Here is a 19,287-nt window from a genome sequence, read left to right as displayed (position 1 = left end):
ATTTGCCTGGTAGTTTTTTGAAATTCTTTTTCATTAGTCCAGTTGATCTCATAATTACTGAAATGATGGGAAATCTTCCTAAGATTCCAGTTTCATCCTTCTCTTCCCCCTCCTTTCTCCTCTCTTTCCTCTTCCTCCTCCTCTTCCATCACCACCACCACACTCTCTCTTTCCTCCTCCACTCCTCTCTCTCTCTACCTCTTATAAGTTATTTTACACTATTGCTGCTCAACTCCCCCTAGTCAGACACTATCCCAAATAGTAACCCCTTTCATTCCAAGTGGCAATGTGCTCTGTTTTCGGTGAAAAAAAAGTAAAAAAATAAATAAATAAATAAAAATCGGACCTTAGTATTTGTTGTTTTTCTTCTCTTTAACTCAGCATTATTCGGGACACTGACTTCTACTAAGGTTGCTTCTTTCTCCTTGTCCGTATGTCAGATTAAAATGACTAGAAAATCTTGTGTGTAAAAATGATTTGTTAAGCACCCTCCACTCGCTCAATCTTTCTGGAAATTTCTGAGAGATTCAAAATCTGAATACAATTGAGCAATACATCAGAAATCAATTTCTCTTTTTTTTTCCGCTTTGGCTTCGCGTTATCTCCCTTCCCACCTGTCAGCTCAGCATATTGATGATTGAGTTTTGTGAGAGGAATATTGTTTTTTTTTTTTTTTTTTTTTTTTTCTAACATTCGATCTGAAATAACTAACAACCATAGGGTCATTTTTGTCGGCTTCAAGATGACTCATGCTGTGTTGCATTTTCTTTCTCCCTCCTCCCTTTCTATTCCCCAGCCTCTTTGTCATCATTCATCTCTATCCTCCCACTCTTCTCTCCTCCTCTCTGTTTTCCTCTCTCTTTCTTTTTCTATTTTCTTCTTTTCCCACTCCTTCTTTTTTACTCCTCTTCTCTCTCTCTCCCTTTCGTCTCTTCCTCTAGTCTCTCCTTCCTCTCTCTCTCGCTCTTTCTTCCTCTCTTTCTCTTTTCATTCTCCTCTCTCTCTCTCTCTCTTTTCCTCTCTCTCTGTCTTTTCCCTCCTCTTTCTGTCTTTTCCCTCCTCTCTCTGTTTTTTTCCCTTTTCTCCCTCTTTTCCTGCCTCTCTCTCTTCCCTCCCCCTTTTTCCCTTCTTCTCTCCTTTTCCCTCCTCCTGTTCTTTTCCCGCCTTTCTCCATTTTCCTTCCCCCTTCTCCTCCTACCTCCTTTATTCATTGTCCTCCTCCTTCTTTCTCCTCTCTTTCTTCCTCCACCTCTTTTCTCTTTCCTTCTCTCCTTTCTTTTCTCCTCCCTCTTATAAGTTATTTTACGCTATTTATCTCCTCCCACTACTTCTCTTATCAATCACCCTTTGTTTATAATTTCATTGGCCTTTTGCAACCTCATCAACTGTGCACGGATACAAACAAGCTAGTAATCCCCACAATTTTACATAAATTTTTAAAACCCTATACATATCAGCAGTTCATTTTCCTTTCCCATTTTTGTAAATTCTTTTCTCTTTTAAATTCCAGGCAAGGCCACCTAACCATGGTAGTCGTGCTGATGTCTTATGGTGCTGACCCATCTCTGCGAGATGGGGAAGGTGAGTGCTTATGATTCTTTAATAGGTGTTTTGATACTTGTCCAGATCCCCCCCCCCCTAACTAAACAAAAGTAAAGAAAATGTATATACCTGTGCAGCAAAAAACATCATACATTAAAAATCATGTAAATTGACTAAATAGTTTTATTTTTAAATATGGAAAATCAAATTTTATGGCCAAACGATGTGTGACGGTCTTGTGACACCATTTTGAAAACAGTCTTAAGAAACAAGGACGATAACTCAGTGCAACTACACTATAATAGTGAAATTTGGAAAACGAAAAATCCATTTAATAAACAAAACAATGTTATCTTTTTATTTTGTGTCATTTTCAACTAAAAGCTGTGTAATCTGCTTATTTAAATAGCATGTCAGAAGTACTTAAATATTACTACATTATTTTAAAAAACACAAGTTTTTGATCTTTATCGTAAAATAACCCTCTCCATGTTTTTTTGGAGGACATGTGACATAACAAGGGAAGTAACCCGCTTATGCTAAAAACAAGGCAACTAACTCCTATTTATGATTGTTAATGCACAATTTATTAAAAAATTGACAAGTTATACGCTGTTTACCTCCCCTTGGAACTTTCCTGTCTTTTTTTAACCAAACATGTTTATTTTTGTTAATTTTCATCAAATAAAATGTTTTAATAATTTTTTTTTCTACCTCATCGTTTTTTTGTGATTTTTTGGGATATATAAACCATAACATGATAATTAAGTAGAGACTATTTGTTTGCCTTGAAATTCAATATTACAAGTTTTGAATTTCGTTATTATACTGTAGTTGCACCGATAACTTCAAACAATTCAAATTTTTGCAAGATTTTAGAAAGCCGTTCTTAATTTGGGGAGAGAGGGGGGTTGTTTAAAAAAACTTAGATTTGCTTAAAAATGATTTTCTTTATAAAAATAAAACTACTTAACCAATTTACATGATTTTTGGTGTACGGTAGGGGGATGAAAGAGAATAAATTCTGTTGGGTAAAAACTAGAAATTTTATTAATTTTTTCTTATTTATTGCGAACTCTTATTCTCATCTTTCTTAGATGTTGTTTCACAACATTTCGGCCAACTATTCCTCTAGCCTTCGGGGCCCGTGGCGCAGTGGATAGAGACGTTGAATCTCTATGGTTCCAGGTAAGAATTGTCTGAAGATAGCGGTTTCAATCCTACCCAAAGCCGGCCAGAGGCTTACTTGGCCAAAAATGTGGTGAGACAACAACAACTATGGATGACAGTAATTGCTGAGAATGCAGTTAGGAGATTCAGAGTTCCTATCCCGTCGCGGTTACCACCTGACGAAGGCCAGAGGAATAGTTGGCTGAAACGTTGTGAAACAACGTCTAAGAAAGATGAGAATAATAGTCCGCAATAACTAAGAAAAAATTAATAAATAATACTCATCTCAATAATGAATTCCAATCAAATATTATATATAGAAATTTTATGTTTTAAGGTTTGGTTTGGTTGTTTTGTTTTTTGGCATATCAATCCTTTTCGGGTTATTTAATGCTGAATCCAGTAATTTTGAAAAAAAAAAATTTTTATGCTTCAAGTTGTTTATATCTTCAAATATTTATTCATTGTGTTTGGTTTGTTTGTAAAAGAAAATTTTTGTTTTTGATTTTGCAGAACATGATTGAGTTTTGCAAAGAGAAAGAAAAAAAAAACAATTTTGCTTAGGAACAAAGTCTAGTATCTGTTCTGATGCTACACTTAGTCTATTCTGTCTTCGGTCAATGAAGGAGAAGTCATCCTTCTTAACTGAGGCAACTTTTAAAAACTTTTTTGTTTCAACTCTGATTTCTCCTTTTTGGGGAGCAGCTTGATTTTTCCCACATTAAAAACCTACCTTGTTTTCTAACTTTGCCCTGGTGGGGAGGCACATAAACAAGAACATGATTTTTTTGTGTGTTTAAGGAATATGGGAAAATTGTATCATGATTTTTTACTTAAGTTTATTATTTTAAGGAAAATAATTGAGTAATCTAATTTTTTTTTTTTTTTTTTTGCAATAAAAAAATTTGACCATAAAAAAATATAAAAGATATTTTCATAGCACAGGATAAATTTAGCAATCTTCCCTTGATTCTAGTTTCTGATTGGTTGACTTCACTTGATTGGTCAAGTCCTATCGGCAGTGTCTATAAAAAGAACCTTTCAATCTTGGGAAATCATACTCTAGATATAATAGCAAAAATATTGTAACGTAAATTTACAAAATAGAAAGCATTTGCATTTCAGTTCGGCATTGCCCCGGCTTTCGGAGGTGTATGTTGAGCAAAAAAAAAAAAAAAGAAAAGAAAAAAAAAAGTGGTCAATTTTTTTAACTTTGACCCCTTAGCATTTATTGTTTTGAGCTCAAATCAAGTTATTAAGTTAGATCCATATCCAAGGAACCTATATCTAAAATTTTAAGTGTTTAGACACAAAATTGGCAGAGGAGTTTGGTAGAGTTCTCAAAGGTCAAATCATTGAACTTTGACTCCTTAACAGCCAAATTTCTGGCCGAAAATGGATTACAAAGATTTTCCCAAATCGCAGTACCTTCTATATCAAATTTCGAGTCTGCAGACTGAAAATTGACAGAGTTATTGCGTAGAAAAATGTGCACACACACATACACACATTCACTTTTATATATATAATAGATTTGAGCATGAAAAATAGAAAGGGGGAAAAATAAAAATTATGCAGAGTAATAACCGAATTCCAAGAGGTTATAGATAGAGGTTCCAGAAGGTAAATAAGGTTTGTTTATATAAAAGAAATAATACTAAAAAAAATAATGCTTGCGTTTCTAGGATACGTGTGTTTGGACTTGAAGATGACCATATTGTAGTCAGCTGGAAAACAGGCGAACGGAAGAGTTCTAAGAAAGAAACTTTGTTCATGGAATCTAGGCACAGATAAAGAGTGTGGGAAATTATTGCTAGTGGTTTCAACTAGATGAGTGTTTTTTGTGAAAGTTTGGCGCGGGGGACCATAGATTGGAACGCAGAAGAAATGTGGTTTTTTTTTTTTCTTTCTTTCAGTTTTATCTTTGTCGATGATCAATAAAGCTGTGTATAAAGCATACAATGCCTCAGGGTTGTGATTGTCGAGGAAAGTTTATGCTGTCTAATGGTTGCATACCTCCAACTAATACATCAAGCAGCAAATTTCCACCCCGTCACAGGTGAGGTCAGCTATATGCCATAAAGACCTTTACTCTCATAATTTCTACCAATAGTCCCTCCCTCTTAGACAGGGTTCAACAAAGAGTCTATACTCTACCACGTTCTGCACTGTCAACCAAGCTCCAACCCCTGTCTCATCTCTGCAATATTTACCATATTATCCTATTTCTTCATTATCATTTCATATCCAATGTAAACAAGTTCTTGATGAGCCGACCCACTTAAGTAATCCAATTTACGAAAGTTCCACTACTAACGATTATGATATTATCCCATTGACTACTGTACAACCATTAGCCCTTATCCTCGAGTGGCCTACGGGCCTTGATAAGTGGTGACTCCTTTGTCGAAAAAAAAAAAATGCATGCAGATACAAAAAATGGTGAGGATTTATTAAGTGTTATAATGATAAGTAGGGAAATAATTCTAAATAAAGAAAGTGAGAGTTATCACCCTTTATAGGTCCTTAAAAAGACCAGAGAGTTTTACTGAGGGAACCCAAGCCAGATGGCGTTATCGTTGGACACTGAATATCTTTCTGTAAATAATTCAATGTTTCTGCCATGAATAAATTGTGAGCTTGTCTACTTGTTAATAGAATATCCAATGATGTTGACATCGCAATTTCTCCGACCACAACACTAAGACCTTAAAGAGAGTTATAGACTTGATAAGTTTTTGAATTGAAAGCCAGTTTGTTTTTTTTTATTTTGCAAAGGGCCCATCTCTTATCAAGGGCCAGAGGCCACTCGAGGATAAAGGTTAATGAGTGTATGGTAGCCAATGTGGAAATTTGGTAAATTGGATTACTTAAGAGGACAGCTCTTCAAGAACTTGTTTATGTTGGACTTGAAGTCAACCATATTGTAATCAGCTGGAAAGCAGACGAAGAGAAGAGAGTTACACAGGCATGCAGTTCTAAGAAAGAAGCTGTGTTCATGGAATCCACGTTTAGGTTTAGGCACAGATAAAGAGTGTGGGAAATTATTGATAGTGGTTTCAGCTAGATGAGTGTTTTTCGTGAAAGTTTGGCAAGGGAGAAACATAGATTTTCAGAAGAAAATTAAAATCTTGTTTCAAACAAAATGGCAATCATCAATCTAGAGGGCTTTGAATTGTAAAGGCCAAGACGAAGATGAAAAATAGGTTTTCTGTTGGATAGGGGATCTGTACAAGTGTCGGATTGTAAAAGTCTGCAGACGGAAAACAAATTCCTTCTTGTGTTCTCGTGCTACCAGATCAGGCCGTCTGAAGATATTGGCTTCCTGAGATGAAATGCACCTAACATTGATGCTTTTTTGTTTTTCTACTTCTTTTTTGCAAAACTTTATGTTCTGCAAAACCAAAAACAAAAAAAAAAGACAACCCACCTTTTCCTTCCTTTTCCTTCTTCCCACTTCCTCTTTCTATTTTTATCTCCCCCAACTTCCTGACTGGTTTCCTAACTTAAAATGAACAAAACATTGATATTGTGACCCTTTTCCCTCTCCCATTACAAAACTCATTCATGTTCTGCAGGTCAGGGAACAAAAACGATAAAATCCACTATCAAACAACCAAACCAAACACTACAAACTAACGATTGAAGATACAAAGAGCCATGAAGAATAAAAACCTTCTGCAAAATAACTGGATGCAACATGAATACTATTTCCAAAATAACTGGATTCTGCAATAAATAACCCGAAAAGGGTTGATATGCCATAAAACCAAACCAAACCTTCTTGTGTTGGACACGAAAAAATCGTGTGAGAATTATAAAATCTGCAGCATGTTTTGAGTGATTCTAGTTTCTGATTGGTTGCGAGCAGAGGGTGGCTTCACTTGATTCGTCCTATCGACAGTGTCTATAAATAGAATCTTCCAATCTTGGGAATCATGCTCTAGACATAATAGCAAAAATATTGCAACACAAATTTATAGAATAGAAAGTATTTGAGCATAAAAAATATTAATAGAAAAGGGAAAAAATGCAAATTATGCTGTGTAATGGCTGAATTCCAAGAGGTTATAGATGGACGTTCTGCAAAAGTAAAAAGAACATTTCAGGGTGAGAAACAGAAGCGATAGAATCCACTGTAGAGCAGCTAGGCCAAGCGCTGCAAGCTGGCGATTGAGGATGCAGCGAGTCTGAGGAGTAGAATCCTTCTACAAGGTAGCTGACTGCAGTATGAATGCTATTTCCAAAATAACTGGATTCAGCATTAAATAACCGTAAAAGGGTTGATATGCCGTAAAACAAAACAACTAAACCAAGTTCTACACGTGAATATTTGAAGATGTAGGGAACTTGAAGCATGAACTGTTTCCAAAATGACTGGGTTTGGCATTAGATACCCCGAAAACGATTGATATGCCACAAAACAACCAAACTAAACTCTACAAATAAATATTTAAAGATATAAAGAACTTGAAGTGTAAAAACTGTTTCCAAAATAATTGGATTCGGCACTAAATAACCCAAAAAGGGTTGATATGCCATAAAGCAAAACAATCAAACCAAACACTACAAACTAGCGATTGAAGGTCCAAAGAGCTTGAAAACTAAAAACCTTCTACAAAATAACTGGATACAACATGAATACTGTTTCCAAAATAACTGGATTTAGCATTAAATAACCCGAAAAGGGTCGATATGCCGTAAAACAACCAAATCAAACTAAAAAAAAAAAGTTTGTTTATGTAAATGAAATAATGCTAAAAAATAATGCTTGCGTTATTTAAATCTATAAAAAAATAATGCGTTATTTAAATCTATTAAAAAATAATGCGTTATTTAAATTTATAAAAAATAATGTGTTATTTAAATTTATAAAAAATAATGTGTTATTTAAATCTATAAAATATAATGCGTTATTTAAATCTATAAAAAATAATGCTTGCGTTATTTAAATCTATAAAAAATAATGCGTTATTTAAATCTATAAAAAATAATGCATTATTTAAATCTATAAAAAATAATGCATTATTTAAATCTATAAAAAATAATGCGTTATTTAAATCTATAAAAAATAATGCGTTATTTAAATCTATAAAAAATAATGCGTTATTTAAATCTATAAAAAATAATGTGTTATTTAAATCTATAAAAAATAATGCGTTATTTAAATCTATAAAAATAATGCGTTATTTAAATTTATAAAAAATAATGTGTTATTTAAATCTATAAAAAATAATGCGTTATTTAAATCTATAAAAAATAATGCTTGCGTTATTTAAATCTATAAAAAATAATGCTTGCGTTATTTAAATCTATAAAAAATAATGCATTATTTAAATCTATAAAAAATGATGCGTTATTTAAATCTATAAAAAATAATGCTTGCGTTATTTAAATCTATAAAAAATAATGGGTTATTTAAATCTATAAAAAATAATGCGTTATTTAAATCTATAAAAAATAATGCATTATTTAAATCTATAAAAAATAATGCATTATTTAAATCTATAAAAAATAATGCATTATTTAAATCTATAAAAAATAATGCGTTATTTAAATCTATAAAAAATAATGCATTATTTAAATCTAAAAAAAAATGATGCTTGCGTTATTTAAATCTATAAAAAATAATGCATTATTTAAATCTATAAAAAATAATGCATTATTTAAATCTATAAAAAATAATGTGTTATTTAAATCTATAAAAAATAATGCGTTATTTAAATCTATAAAAAATAATGCGTTATTTAAATTTATAAAAAATAATGTGTTATTTAAATCTATAAAAAATAATGCGTTATTTAAATCTATAAAAAATAATGCGTTATTTAAATCTATAAAAAATAATGTGTTATTTAAATGTATAAAAAATAATGCATTATTTAAATCTATAAAAAATAATGCATTATTTAAATCTATAAAAAATAATGCTTGCGTTATTTAAATCTATAAAAAATAATGCGTTATTTAAATCTATAAAAAATAATGCATTATTTAAATCTATAAAAAATAATGCGTTATTTAAATCTATAAAAAATAATGCTTGCGTTATTTAAATCTATAAAAAATAATGCGTTATTTAAATCTATAAAAAATAATGCGTTATTTAAATCTATAAAAAATAATGCGTTATTTAAATCTATAAAAAATAATGCATTATTTAAATCTATAAAAAATAATGCGTTATTTAAATCTATAAAAAATAATGCATTATTTAAATCTATAAAAAATAATGCATTATTTAAATCTATAAAAAATAATGCATTATTTAAATCTATAAAAAATAATGCATTATTTAAATCTATAAAAAATAATGCATTATTTAAATCTATAAAAAATAATGCGTTATTTAAATCTATAAAAAATAATGCATTATTTAAATCTAAAAAAAAAATGATGCTTGCGTTATTTAAATCTATAAAAAATAATGCATTATTTAAATCTATAAAAAATAATGCGTTATTTAAATCTATAAAAAATAATGCGTTATTTAAATTTATAAAAAATAATGTGTTATTTAAATCTATAAAAATAATGCGTTATTTAAATCTATAAAAAATAATGCTTGCGTTATTTAAATCTATAAAAAATAATGCGTTATTTAAATCTATAAAAAATAATGCATCATTTAAATCTATAAAAAATAATGCGTTATTTAAATCTATAAAAAATAATGCGTTATTTAAATCTATAAAAAATAATGCGTTATTTAAATCTATAAAAAATAATGCGTTATTTAAATCTATAAAAAATAATGCGTTATTTAAATCTATAAAAAATAATGCGTTATTTAAATCTATAAAAAATAATGCGTTATTTAAATCTATAAAAAATAATGCGTTATTTAAATCTATAAAAAATAATGCGTTATTTAAATCTATAAAAAAATAATGCTTGCGTTATTTAAATCTATAAAAAATAATGCTTGCGTTATTTAAATCTATAAATAGAAAGAAGAAAGGTAATAATTTCTACTGGAGATGCCTGAGAATGGCGAGATATTTAAGGGATAGAAAAATTGCCATACAGCTGTGACAAGTTCAGCCAAACTTGATTTAGGATGAGCAGTGGAAAACTTGCGCTGGTGTTGGGTCAGAAGGAAAGTCCTACACTATGAGGGCCAGTAAAAGGAGGTAAGTGCTAATTAATCTATGCTACACTAAGCAGGGCACAATCCGTATCCCTGAAATTTCATCTGAATGAAAAGATGTTGTCTATTAGTTGCTAGAACATTCATAATCTGCATTAATGATTCTCAGGAATCATTAATGTTAGCAGAATGGAAAATGGAATTAATCAATTCTAATAGGTCCCGCATTATCAACCAAGCCCCAACCTCTGTCCCATCCCTGGAGTGTTGTATCTCTGCGCCTATTTTACAAGTGCTCTGCCAAACTTGTAACACATGTGCCCCCTTGGAGTAAATACTCCTGACTAACCCGACCCTTTACTGTAGAGGTCCCCTGATGCTGCTCCAGACAAGGCATGAAACCAGTTGATGTAAGAAGTTAACGAGACTTACAAGAGGATTATTGCAGAGATGGAAGCTATCTATTGATCTGAATCATTACAAGATCAAGGCTTTAGTTAGATGGGAGACAGTGAAAAGAAATAAAGTTCCACAAACTTGCAGTTCTTGGAAAGAAACTACTGGAATAGGAAGCAGAGAGAGGGAGAGTTCCACAACACTGTAATTATTGGAATAAGCTGTATTACAATGAGTTTTCAAAACAGCGAATTGATGCAGACCACTAGACCAACAAGTCAAACGAGCTGAAACAAAGGAAGCAGGGAATAGATCAGACAATTGTGAAGACACATGCCATAATCTAATTTATAAAAACTCACTATGTTTGTCTGTCTTCATATTTTCAAACTCTATCTCCTCCAAAACTAAAAGTTGTAGAGCGGCGCTAGGGGCCTCAAATGATTGGATTTTTCATAGACCGTTCTTTTATGGGCTTTTAGCCGGTTAAAATAGTTTTTAAGGGTCCGAAAAGTGGTCAAAATTGAAAGAATCATTATACATTTTGTGTATTCATTTTAGTTTATTTTTAATCAGTTCAAATATGCGTGTCACGTTGGTACAGTGGTAATGTCACCCGCTTTGAATGCTATAGTTTTGATTTCAGTTTCGATTCTAGCTGATGGCACCCCAATTTTTTTTTTTTTTTTTTTTTTTTTACTTTTGAAATCATGAGTCTGTAATAATGTATCTGAAATCTGGACAAATTAAAATATCATATTCAAGCATATTTTTTGACTGGGCAAAGCTCCCCCCTCCTTTGCTAGTAATATTTATAAAAAAGACTTTAGACTAGTATCATCACTAGGGCTGTGACAACAGCATATTCTTTTCATTGTTTTGACTCTTTAGTATATATCTGTTAATATCTTATATGTTTTTATATAGACGGATGTGGTTCTCGATTGATTAAGTGTGTCTGTGTCGGATATATACCCGAGAGTCAAAAGAATGAAAATAATATTCTGTTGTCACAGCCCTAATCATTATGTCTGTATAAGAGATTGCAGAGAAGAAGAAAGGATTTGGCCAATCAAATTACAGATACGTTTCTGAATCTTATCATGAACCTTCAAATGGGACATAAATTCACCAGCCGAAATATGACAACAGTAATCGATACACAGTCTGTTAGTAGATTTGGAGAGATAGAGAATAACCTCAGGTGTGAAAAAGTGTTTAGAGAGATAGAGAGAACCTACTTTACGACAAGCAGAAAGAGCAATGGATCTTAGAATCTAATATATGAACTCCAAGAAATATTTGCTGAAAGTGAAAAAGTTGCAGAAAGTTTGTAATCTCCATACACCTCTAACCAAGGATGGTTCCTCTCTTGGACGGGCCAGTTTTAACAAAATTTTCAATCTTTGTCACACCCTTTAATAATGTTGGGATGGTGAATTTGTTTTTCTCTTAATTAGTGATGGGACAATTCCGATATATTTTTCTGATTCTGTACTAAATTCCCAATTCTGATTCTTTATAAATCTCTAAATATTTAACTATATTAACTATTAAATGTGCACATATTTTCTCAAAAAATGAAAAAAAATTAAAAAAATGCACTTCTGGGGGCTAATCTATTCATTTTGGCTTCATTGATTGTTTAAAATCAATAAATATTTATTTCATTATAGCTACCAGCAGTGGAAGATCTTGTTTTAAACAAAATCAAATGAAAAAAAAAAAAAAAGAAAGATAATTACAAGAATCGTATGGACACAAATTTTATTTTATACCAATTCCGATACCCCAAAAGTTTCAATGTTTTTTTTTTTGCTTGTTTTTTGGGTTTTTTTTCAATTCCCGATTCCAAGTATGATTAATCATCCCAACACTACTCTTAATTTTCATTTAGTAGAAACTGATTGAAATTGATTAGGAAAAACTTTTTTTTTTTTTTTCTTTTTGCCTTGCTCCCACACACACACATACACACACAGTGGACATAGCATAACTTTTGAAGTTGGTAAATTCGTTTTGATTTCAGTTATTTTTTTGTCCATTAGTGACTTGCATTCCTGAATTATTAATACTCTTATTAATGTTTTGTTGAGGAAAAAAAAAAATTGTTTTTTGATTTTGCAGAACATGATTGAGATTTGCAAAGAAAAGGAAAGAAAAAAAAAAGAAGAATTTTGACTAGGAACAAAGTGTAGTATCTGTTCTATGCTACACTTAGTCTATTCTGTCCTCAATCAGTGAAGGAGAAGTCCTTAACTGAGGCATTTTATTTTTGTTCCAATCCTGATTAACCTTTTTTGGTATGGGAGGGAGTTAGATTTTCTCCACATTAAAAACTGACCTAGATTTGGATTTTTCTCCTAATTCTAATTATATAGATGTTATGTTTTTATTTTAAATTGTCCTTATGTCAGACTTGTTATTATAGGGAAGGCGAGTAACAAAACACTGAACCATCTGCTTATCTTCTTGTTTTCCTGTCTCTCTCTTTCCACCCACAGGTTGCAGTTGTATTCATTTGGCTGCTCAGTTTGGCCACACAGCCATTGTGGCTTATTTAATTGCCAAAGGACAAGACGTTGACATGCTCGATAAAAGTGGAATGACTCCCCTCATGTGGGCTGCGTACAGAGTCTTCAGGTAAGAAAAAATGACCAAATGTAATCTAGGAAGAATCTAAAAATTGCATGTTCCAACATTGAATTATTGTGAATAGATTATTGATGTGGGAATGACTGACCGAAGTTGTCCAGGCTTACATGCAAGTCGCTCTTGGTCATATCGTGAGTCTCACAGCACTAAATAGTTTTAAGTTTCGGAATAGTTATACCAGCAGAAAGGGAAGAAATTCCAAACTTAATTTATGTTTTGTAATTAAACTTTTCTGCTAATTCAAAGCAAGTTCAGTTACATAATTATCAAGTGTAAGTCTTCAAGTTAAAGAAAGAAAACAAAAAATCTTGTTTGTGTGACAAATTGACCAACTGCAATATATCATTCTGGGAAGAATCTAAGAATTGCATGTTCCAACATTGAATTAATTGATTATAGATGTAGGTAGGTGTTTATATTATAATTAATAGATTATTGATGTAGGTGTGAATCCGTGGTGTCCCTCCTGACAACAATCACCAACTCCAACACTGTGTGCTGTGGATTTCTTTAATTTTCTCGTCTGGCTGTATCATCATTTTTCACATTCTGATGCCGAGGGTGTGCACACTGGCTCACAAATATAAAAATATAAAACAAGAGAAAACACAAACTTCAACACATATCAGTTGTACTCTGGGTGAGCGTGTATGATACCATTATGGAAAATAACCCTCTAAACGCTAACGTCTACATCTTAGTTGTCTCTCAAGACCAACACTATCATGTAACGTGGCCATTATGCTTGAACCGTGTTCATTACAGTTCAAACCTCTCTCGAAATAAACAAATAAAAATAAATAAATCTGACTCTGCTTTTCTTTTTGTTTTAGCAAAAGGCATTTATTACCATTATTTTCCAAACAATGCTTGCTTCGTGTTTCTTTGTTGCATTTTCACCCCCAAACAAAGCATAGTGCAACTTTGTTGTAGGGGGCTACTATCAGGAACATGTTACAGGGATACTTTAAAGAGAGTTGAGCAGCAAGATGTCTGTTCACATTACACTTGACGTTCTGCATGTCAGTACAGTTGGGAAAGCAGAATCCCGGAAGGGAATTTCAAAGTCTAGCAGTTCTGGGGAAGAAACTATTAGAGTAGAAAACTTTCTTACATCTAGGGATCTCTACTGTGTAGGGGTGGGACTTTGCTGCTTGTCGGGTTTGTCATGCCGAGAAGGTACAAGGGTTTGTAGTTCGTTGGAGCATCCACCATTAAAATACTTGTAAAACAGGCAGAGGGATGCAACATTTCGTCTGCCATGAGATTAACAAAACCCTACCATCTCAACACCAGCTTAAAAGTCTCTCTTCCCAGTTGCGAGGTCGCACGTCCATTTTACTTGGCACACGTTTTTATTTCTCTGACCTCATGCTGGCATTATCCAGCCATTTCACACCTTCAACTTTACACTTCCATCTTCTCTGAAGCGTCCTTTTTTTTCTTTTTCTTCTCATGCAAGCCTGCTCTCGTACACTTCCAAATTTGCATATGTGCTTTTTTGGCTACTGCTGCTAATATCTTAGCAAGCCAACTATCCTACAGCTCCTGTTGTTATAGTCAGTCAGCCGAGGCCAAAGCTGTCTCGATCTGCTCCGAGTTACAAACTGTCGTCTAACTGCAAACTGTAAGCTATGGCAAACTCAAAATGTCTGTAACTTAACTCTAAATATATTGAGTGTTATGTCCGGTCATTCTTTTTAAATCACCACCACACCATGATTAACAATCCTATTCTCGTTTTCCTTTGTGTGCCTTGGTAAACCACCTCTCCTATTGCCATTTTGTTAACTCATTTGCTACATGTTTGTGTTGCTAATCAACTATTTCCTCCCATTGTTATAGCTTTTCGTCTTTTTTTGGTTCCCCGACAAAAGAAGGGTGAACCTGTAAATTCACCCTTGTCCGTTCGTCCGTTTGTCTGTCTGTTTCTCAATAAGTGCACCTTGGAATTTTTTTAAATTTTGCACAAACATTAAACATGATATGAATAAAAAAAAAAGTAACAGAACGGACTTTCCGGGTAAACTCCGGTCGACTACATATATGAGAGATGTTCCAAAAGTAATGCCTCCTATTTGTATTCAGATTGCATTGTTATGATGACTGAACTTATGCATTCATGACCTTAAAGTTTCATCTCTCTGTTGCAGATATTAATGGTGTTAGACTCTAAGAAAGCAACTCCAGTCATGGACATGTGTCAAAAGCAGAGACTTGTCATTGAATTCCTCCATTTAGAAAAAAATTGAATTGATCAAAATTCATGAGCGCTTGGTGACCGTTTATGAAGCTGCTTTAGTTGATGTCAGCATAGTTCGGAGATGCTTTGTTGATTTCAAAGTGACAAAGAATGCCAATGGAGCCATAAAAAAAGGCAAAACTGCATTGAGAATGGTGTTCATGATGTAGAAAAATAAATTCTGGAGCATAAAAAGTTTGCTCGTTTTAATGATTCCAGTCCCATCTTCATAGCTCTTGAACATTTTAGTTTTTTTAGTTTAAAAATAGGACTTACTCTTGGAACAACTCCCATCATATATATATATATATAGCGTTATGTGAAGCTCTTTGTAAATAAACAAACAAATCGAGCACTTTAAAAGTAGTGGTCAAATGTTTATATAAAAAGATAATTGATGATATTGTTTGTGAGTGCCGATCCCATGAGCCAAAGGATAGAACTGCTGACTATCAACTAGATGGTTGTAGGTTCGATCCCTGGCTTAGGATGGGCGCTTGTCTAGCTGTACTGAAGAGCTGTGATACAGTGAAAAAGTCTGCCTTTGGATGACTGTATATATATATATATATATATATATTTCATTAAATAAAATAGATGTTTTTTCTATTAGTTCTGTTTTTGATCTTTTCCAACTTTCGGTTAGATTAAACTATCCTTGACGATGAATCTAAAAGGATCGGAAAGTATTCGAACTTATGACAAATATGGCAATTACATCAGCCAGTTTCTGCCAGAAATGAAGATTGTTGTTCAGAAATTGGAAAGGATCAAAAACAAAATTAATCGACAAAAAAGCATCTATTTCATTTAATGAAATATGCTTAAGAGAAAAAAAAATGTTACCTGTGTGTGTGTGTATGCTTATTCAGTTATATTTCACCTTTTATGTATACCAATCTTTTAATTTATGAAGCTCAATGTAACTACAGAGCATATGCAAATAAATGACAAAAGTCTATATTCCAAATTTCAGGATGTTGTCCATCTTACCATTTATTTTTTTTCGGCTGAAAGAAATAAATGGTAAGATGGACAACATTTTGAAATTTAGAAGATAGACTTTTTGTCATATATATATATATATATATATATATATTTGTGGACCGTTATTTCATGGGTCTTTAGCTAGTAAAAAATAGCTGTTAAGGGGTCAAAATTGAGAAAAACTGGAACTTTAAATAAGTTGACTTAAAATTTTCTTTCATCCCACTGCCTGCTCTACAAGTATTTTAATGGTGAATGCTCTGACGAACTGCAAGCACTTGTGCTCCCATGACATAAGCACCCTCGACAAACCTGACAAGCAGCTAAATTCCACCCATACACAGTAGATATCCTTAGATGTAAGAGAGCTTTCTACTCCAGTAGTTTCTTTCCCAGAACCGCTAGACTTTGGAATTCCATTCCAGGTTCCTGCTTCCCCAACTGTACTTACATGCAGAAGTTCAAGTGTAACGTGAACCGACATCTTGCTGTCCAACTCCCTACATAGTACCCCAGTAGCTTATGTCCTTGATAGTAGCCCCCTACACCAAAGTGGCAATGTGCCTTGTTTAGGATGAAAATGTAATTAAAAAAAAAGACTAGAACATTATATATTTTGATTTCAATTTTAGCTGATGGTACCCAAGTCATATTTTTATTTTTACTTTTGAAATCATTAATATATTTATATGTAGGTATTTATTTATTTTATATTTTCTGTGGAAATCTGTTTTTTTTTTTGTTTTTTTTTTCAATTATATTTCACGTTTTAAATTGTAAAATGGTCAACATCATGAAATTTGGAATATAGACTTTTGTCATTTGTTTGTTATATATATATATATATATATATATATATATATATATATATATATATAACAAACAAATGACATATATAGATATATATTCTTTCATTGTTTTCGTTTTCTTTTTCCAGCCATGATCCTGCCCGCTTGTTGCTCACATTTGGCGCCAGTTTAAATATCACTGATAAATACAAGAAGAATTCCCCACTGCACTGGGCCTGCCAGTATGGGAACCATGTGGTTATTAAACTTTTGGTAGAAGCTGGTGCCAATTTGGAAGCAATAAATGCCAAGGTAAAGTTACCACTTATGAAAGTCACCACTTATGAAAGCTAAGTGTTGTTGTTAATGATGATCATGATTATCATCATCATCTGTTTTACATGCTGGCATGTGTTGGATGGCTTTTAGAAATTGATTTCCAAACTTCTTTCAAATCCAACCTTACTAGTTCCTCAGCCCTGTTGGTGGGGCATTAGAATACGCCGACTGCCCCCCTGCAGAGGGTAAAAGTCCCTCAATGGGGGTCCTGGATATGACCTTAAACTATATCCAGTGGTGAGGCCCCAACTTGTGGGCTTTGGGGAGTGTGGAGCCACCCTTTAATTACCATTGCTCCCAGGTCCACTCTGACCCGGAGTGGTAGTACCTGTTAGGGTCCCAACTATGGGTTAAATAGAAACCAACATAAAAACAACAAATATATTCTATTAAAAAACATTTTCTTCAAAATCTTTGGATTTGGCATTAAATAACCCGAAAAGGGTTGATATGCCGTAAAACAAAAACAACCAACCAACCTTACTAGTTCCTCATGTTTTCTTTGGTCTCCCTTTACCAACTGACCCTTCTACTTCAACTATCCTACATCTATTAACCCAAGCACTGTCATCTTTTCTATATTGTATATATGGGTATGTGTTTGATACTTTTTAGAAATTAATTACCAAGTTTCTCTCAAATTCATCTCTCCATGCAACGCATGTCCTCAACCATCACTTGCTAGGTTTCACTCGATACATCATCACTCTACATTTACTAACTCCAAAACGCACATCCATTCATTCAACGTGGCCATACCAACAAAGTCTCCTGTTCCGCACATCTCCCTATACTGTCCAGATTTTAACTCCCTCTGAGGTCATCAGACCTAAGCCCATCTTTGACTCACCTTGTGTAGCAATCATTTTCATATTATTTCTCTCCATTCAACATCGTTTTCAACTTTCATTAGCCAAGACATACTTTCATGCATCATCAGCGGTTAGGCCATCCTACTATAATCAACCATTACATTTCTATACATCATCACGCTGCGTACACATACCTGGAAGACTTTTTTCCTGGTATACAGTGGTAATTCTCTACTGGTTAAGGTTCAATCCAATTGTGTTTTAAATTGCTGCACTATTAGCATATTTATTTTATTTATTACCTCTTTGGAAGTCTACACCAAAGTCCAAGGATTCTGATTGATAAAGCGGTCTTCCTCCTAAGCCCATCTTGAGGACTCAGATTGCACACCCATCGTATCATCATCATATCATTTTTTCTCCATCCAACACATGTCCTTAATCAACGTAGCATTTCCATACCTCAACCACAGCCACCGAGAGTGAGAAGAAGGCCTGATGGGAGGTGTGCGTTGAGCCGGAAAAAAAAAGTTATAGTAGGCAGGCGGGCAGGCTCGAACCCGTAATGTGAAGACGGGAAAGAAAGTGGAGGGGTGTGTAAGGGTGTTAGTTGAACAAAAAAAAAATAAATAAATAAATAACTGTCTTATCGATGAGCCTACCGTGGTTGTGACGTCACAGCCGGTCGAAATAACGCGTTTTATCATGGCCACCGAGAGTAAGAAGAAGGCCTGTTAACTGAAAAATGCCTGCAGACAATGTAGGTAAGATTTGTCAGACTGTCAGAACTATACGAGGGCAATTTGAAAAAGAGCAATAAAACATTTTTAAAAAGAAAAAGGAACACAGTTCGATTAATACTGAAACTGAACTTTATTCAATATAAAATATAAATATTATCTATGTAAAATTAAGTAATTTTAAAGCGATATACAATTTAATACTGATAAAACTGAATTATGAATTTAGAGAACAAACAAAGAAACATTAAACACAAATATTTTTGTCCTTCGGAACAAGATTACAGTGTAGTATCTGTTTTGATGCTACACTTTACCTTTTCTGTCCTCGGTCGGTGGAGGAGAAATCTTTCATGACTGAGATTATTTTTATTCCTATCCAGAGTGCCCCTTATTGGGAAGCTGGATTTTTCCCACAAGATTATATGTTGAAATATTTAAATAACTATTACTTTAAATATAGAAATTATATTTCAAGTTTTGGTTTTCTGTTCTTCTATGTCCATTTTTTTCCCCATGTTTTTCA

The 19,287-nt window shown here is 33.0% G+C and overlaps 1 protein-coding gene across 1 annotated transcript in view; it reads left to right on the top strand.

The window, feature by feature from the left end:
* The window catches only part of LOC145265529 (palmitoyltransferase ZDHHC17-like), a 125,817-nt gene that overhangs the window by 60,109 nt on the left and 46,421 nt on the right, over nt 1-19,287 (top strand). Inside the window, exons 4-6 of the mRNA XM_080121457.1 lie at nt 1,511-1,581; nt 12,703-12,841; nt 17,020-17,182. Coding sequence (XP_079977583.1) covers nt 1,511-1,581; nt 12,703-12,841; nt 17,020-17,182 — 373 coding nt within the window. The remainder of the gene's footprint in view (nt 1-1,510; nt 1,582-12,702; nt 12,842-17,019; nt 17,183-19,287) is intronic.

The sequence above is a fragment of the Euprymna scolopes genome, chromosome 40, assembly GCF_053919585.1.
Source record: "Euprymna scolopes isolate OS-2025 chromosome 40, ASM5391958v1, whole genome shotgun sequence".
In the NCBI taxonomy this organism is placed as follows: Eukaryota; Metazoa; Mollusca; class Cephalopoda; order Sepiida; family Sepiolidae; genus Euprymna; species Euprymna scolopes.
Note: the sequence above shows the minus strand (reverse complement) of the source record. Positions and strands in the feature narration are given on the sequence as shown.